The sequence below is a fragment of the Galeopterus variegatus genome, unplaced genomic scaffold (assembly GCF_000696425.1).
Source record: "Galeopterus variegatus unplaced genomic scaffold, G_variegatus-3.0.2 Scaffold4160, whole genome shotgun sequence".
In the NCBI taxonomy this organism is placed as follows: Eukaryota; Metazoa; Chordata; class Mammalia; order Dermoptera; family Cynocephalidae; genus Galeopterus; species Galeopterus variegatus.
The window spans coordinates 11,718-16,470 of record NW_007730271.1 but is presented as its reverse complement, the minus strand read 5'-3'; the positions used below and the strand labels follow the sequence as shown (position 1 = coordinate 16,470).

General features: G+C 58.8%; 1 protein-coding gene across 1 annotated transcript in view; it reads left to right on the top strand.

The window, feature by feature from the left end:
• BCAP31 (B-cell receptor-associated protein 31) overlaps window positions 1-4,203 on the top strand; it is a 23,956-nt gene extending 19,753 nt beyond the window's left edge. Inside the window, exons 4-7 of the mRNA XM_008586852.1 lie at window positions 718-853; window positions 1,744-1,867; window positions 2,644-2,744; window positions 3,752-4,203. Coding sequence (XP_008585074.1) covers window positions 718-853; window positions 1,744-1,867; window positions 2,644-2,744; window positions 3,752-3,790 — 400 coding nt within the window. The 3' untranslated portion in view covers window positions 3,791-4,203. The remainder of the gene's footprint in view (window positions 1-717; window positions 854-1,743; window positions 1,868-2,643; window positions 2,745-3,751) is intronic.
• The last annotated feature ends 550 nt before the right edge of the window (window positions 4,204-4,753 follow it).

Sequence of the window (4,753 nt, the reverse complement as noted above, 5' to 3'; positions counted from 1 at the left end):
GGGGGTGGGGGGGGGGGGGGGGGGGGGGGTTGGGTAGAGAAGAAAGTCCTCTCCATCTTATGTTGGGACCTGGGAGCTCTGTGAGGGGTTCTGAGCTCAGGGGTTCTGAGCTCAGGCTTTGGAGTCAGACAGACATGAGGTGAAAATCCAGCCATGTCTGTTTCTGGCTTTTGATCTTGGACAAGTTGCTTATCCTTGCTGAGCCTCAGTTTCCTTCTCCATAAGGTAAGAGTGGTGAGAGTGATTACCTCATGAGGAGGATGTGAGTGTGCTGCCTGGCATGTGGGAAGTGCCCACAGTTACTGGCTGCCCTTGTTATTTTGTAGAGGCAAGCCTGGCCTTGCAGGGAGGAGAGTGGGGCTCTGGCTTGTCTGGCACCTCCAGGCCCCAACCTGGGGAGTGCTGGGCTTCCAGGACCTTGTTCCATAGCTAGGCCCTACCCTGTTGTCTCCAGGCTCCTACTTCCAGCCCTTTCCTGAGATGCCTTCCAGAGCCAAGGGTGGCCGTTGGGGTGGCAGCAAAGGACAGCTCCTGGGCCCCACCTATTTCCTTGTGTAGCCAGAGCCAGGTTGGCGGCTTCTCGCTCGGCTGCCCCGGCCATTCAAGAGGGCAGGTCAAGGCTGGAGGCAGATGGGCCGGCGAGCACCCAGGAGCAGTGCCTGCCAGCCGTTTTGCTGTCTCTCCTCATGTCTCCCTTCGTCTTGTGAACAATTGCAGCCTGCTTCGACGCCTGGTGACTCTCATCTCCCAGCAGGCCACGCTGCTGGCCTCTAACGAAGCCTTTAAAAAGCAGGCCGAGAGTGCTAGCGAGGCGGCCAAGAAGTACATGGAGGAGAATGAGCAGCTGAAGAAGGTGAGCACCCTCCCCCAACCGAGAGTGACATTCTTTAGGGGCCACGGTGGCCACCGCTAGCATGTCAGGCAGGGAACATGTGAGACTGGCATTGCCTGAAAAGCCTAAGGATTGGGTGCAGGCGCAGAGGGGAAGTTGTCCGTGGGGAGGATGTGTCCGCTGGAGGCGCCTCCTACGCCCTCCAGCTCCCGAGGGCTTGCGCAGGAGGGTGTGCTGTTGCTGCTGTCTCCTGCCATCCACTGCTTCCAGTCAGACTCTTCCTTGGAACAGATGACTCCTCAGTGAGCCAGGCCCTGTGCTGTGAGTCAAAGTTCTCTGTGTGATTGCTGTCAGCTTCAGTTCTTCAGAATCTCAGGGATCTGTTGTGTCCCTCAGTGCTGGGGAAGAGGCAGGGACAGGGTTGGTGGCTGGACCTGGAAGGCTCGTTAGAGGAGGCGAGGCGTGAGCCAAGCCGGGCCGGAGATGGTGGATTTGGATTAATGGGAGGGACAGAACTGGATGGGCAGGGGCAAATTTGGCGCCTGGGGAAAGCAAGGAATGGTGGAGCTTAGTTGGGGGTGGCGACAGGGATCTCCAGATGACAGCAAGTTGCATCATTAGAAAGACTGGTAAACTCCATGGAGCTGCTGAGGAAGGAGGTGGGGCCAGGGCAGGCAAGGCGTGTGGCCCGTGAGCGGTAGCAGGTGGCCCCACTGGCCCTTCCCTGTCCCTCGGCGGGCAGCCACACTGTGGCCTTTGCCTGGTAGCTGTATGCAGGCAGTGGCCCAGTTCTGCAGTGACATTTCCGAAGGGGCAAGTGCCCAGGGCAGCTTGAGGAGCCGCAGCTCAGTGGGGAGGATGGGACTGGAGCTCCTCCCTCCCTCCCGAGTAACCTTTGGCACTTTTCCCAGGGAACTGCTGTTGACGGACACAAGTTGGGTGTTGGGGACGCTGAGGTGAAGTTGGAGGAAGAGAACAGGAGCCTGAAGGCCGACCTGAAGAAGCTAAAGGATGAGCTGTCCGATACCAAGCAGAGTGAGGGTTGTCCTCGTGTGCTCCTCCTCCAGAAGGCTGGCGCCTCCGCTGCCCCCCGCTGCCCCTCTTGTGCTAAAGTAGGATAACAAAGCTCACATGCAGGCTCAAGAGCTGGGTGAAAACCAACAAATAGCGCCCTGTGTCCCCGAGCCCAAAGGTGGCCAGGCTCAGCCCATAGCCGGCAGGGCGGGCTGCTGTGGCAGGGCCAGGAGAGGCCCTGGCCATGCCGCACTGGAGCTGGGCCTGCTGGGGCTTTTCCCGACCGGAGTGTGGCCCAGGGAGCCCCAAGGCACCTGGGAGCTGCGAATAAGAGGTGTGGCAGGAGAGGCATGCAGGAAAGGAGTGCACAGAGTTTGTGGTGAGATTTTTTTTGGGAAATCGAAACCAGCTCTAAATCAGCCTATCTTCTGCCCCATCCACAGTCTGTGCCTGGAGCCTTTTCAGCCGGCACCATGGGCTTTGGCTGCTGCTGCTCTCTGTGTGGCATTGAAGTCACCAGCCTCCCTAAAGGTCACCCCTGCTGAGAGCCACTGGGGTTCCCTCCATTAAAGGGCATCCTCTGTATTTTTTCGTTTCACCTAGTTGTTTCGGACAGCCTTTTTTCCCCTGCTTTGGGGGGCTGTGAGGGCAGGGGAACTTTATTTAGGGAGGTGGTCTACTGTACAGCTGCATTTGAGTCAGACTCGGGCAATTCTGGCACCTCCAGTGTGTAGGTTCCTTCTTCCTAACCCTAGTCTTTTTATTTCCCCTTTCTCTACGATTTGCGTCACATCCAGAACTAGAGAAAGCTGAAAGCGAGGTTCTGGCCATGCGGAAGCAGTCCGAGGGCCTCACCAAGGAGTACGATCGCCTGTTGGAGGAGCATGCAAAACTGCAGGTCAGCCCGGCTCCCTGCCTGTGCAGACAGAGCGGGCATCAGTCAGATGGGGGGGGTCCGGTACCCCTCATGAGGCCCAGGCGGCCAGCCAGCTGCTCGCTCACCTGCTCTTCCTGCTGCTTCCTTTGCTGCTGAGGTCCAGCAGCTGGAACCCTTTGTGCAGGCAGGAAGGAGGGTGTGGCCTGGCAGTAGATGGCAGGCACTTGCTAAGATGGCCCTCAGCAGTGGGGCTCTCTACATTGCAGACCTGCTCAGTCTCAGAGCCCCCCAGAACAGTCTGTGGGATGGGGCCCTGTCAAGAGTGGACATGTAGCTGAGACCCTAGGGCCCATTGCAGGCCACCTCTCCTGTACAGTTGAGGCTGATGTGGGGCAGAGGGTCTGATGCATTGAGGACTGCCTCACTTAGCAGGTGCCAGTCGCTGCCGTTGCCTGCTGCCCCAGGCCTGGTCTGAGTCCTCAGGCTAGCCTGGGAATGCAACCTGGAAGCTCAAGCTGGGCATGGTAGCCGGGTAGACAACTCTGAGTTTGGACAGCTTGGCTTGGTGCTTGGTGGCCCAGATTTGGGCACCACGGTGGGTGGGGAGGAAGGACTCAGCCCCAAAAGAGGAACCATGCCTTCAGTACAAGGCAGGTTCACTGGGTAGGGCCTGGGTTTTGAGGGGACCTGTAGAAGGCGCACAGAGTTGGTAAGGGCCTGAACCGGGACTTGAAAGGGATTTGAATGCCAAGCTGCTCCCCCTGACTAGTGAGGGCCTAGCGGTCCTACCCTGGCTGGCATTAGGTTCAGGGCCTTCCCTAGAGTGTGGACAGGCCTGTGCGTGCATCCCCCCAGCCCCCGCCCCAGAAGCCTTTGGGTGTGGCTAAGGGTGGAACCCCTTTCTCACCTGGATACCTGTCATTTAGGGGAAGAAGGAACTGAGCTGGACCTCGGGTGTGGGGCTAGAGGTCAAAGGGGAGGAGAGGGCACTGCCAACCTACTGCTTTGGGGTTTCTGTTTATTTTCAGGCTGTGGTAGATGGTACCACGGACAAGAAGGAGGAGTGAGGGCCTCCCTCTTCTGCCGCAGCCAGCATCTACCTGGCACGTGCGCACTGCTTCTGGGGAGCCCAGCCTCTTCCTCGGGTACCTCGGTTCACTCCCTTCTGCTTCCCCCATCCCCTTCCACAGCTTGTAGCTCCTCATCTGGGCCCCTTGTTCGCACTCCCTGCATACCACGGGGGACCTGGTTGCCACACATTCAAGCTGAGGTCGCTTTTGTTCTGCCCTGCCCAGCCCCGGCTTCCATTTCTTGGTGTAGAGGGCACTTGTAACCCAGCCTGCAGCAGGGCTCGTTTCCAGCTACTTTCAGCCCCCTTTTTGTTTTGCTGTGTTGATATTTTCTCTGGTCCTGCAGGAGGGCAGGTGAAGCAGACAGACTGGAGTTTCTCTTGGGGGCAATAAAGGTGGTTCTGATGTGTCTGGGTGCTTGTGTTTAACCGAGGCCGTGGCGGGGACTCTGCTTTCTCCCCTCCCGGAAGCTACAGAGCAGCCAGGTAGGCGCGGTTGGGTGGCTCTCACAGAGCCCAACGGTCTGTTTCCTTCAACACATTTCAGCTCCTAGAGGCCAGGCTCACAGTTGCCCTTGAAGGTCCCGCCCTCGAAGGTCCTGCCCTCTGTGCCCCTCCCGTTCCCCAGGCCAGGCCCCTCTTTATGGCTGCTTGGGGAAGTATCTGTCCTGTCGGTCTCCCTGGGCCTTGGCAGCTGGGCCCAGGAGAGCTTGGGAGGCTGGGTGAACTGGCGGGGCTTCCAGGTGGCAGACTCGCTTGCCTTCTCCAGGTTCCTGGTCATCACATTAGGGACAGACAGAACGTGGCAGAGCGCCACCAGTCTCCCCTTGCCCCACCCCCTCCTGAAGGTTTGCAGGATGACCTCTGAGTAATACCTGCTGGGAGAGGAGCCTTGTCCTTGACAGTGACCTTGAGCTGGCCCCAGGCAGAGCTAGGTGGTGGAGAGGTGCTGTGAGTGGGT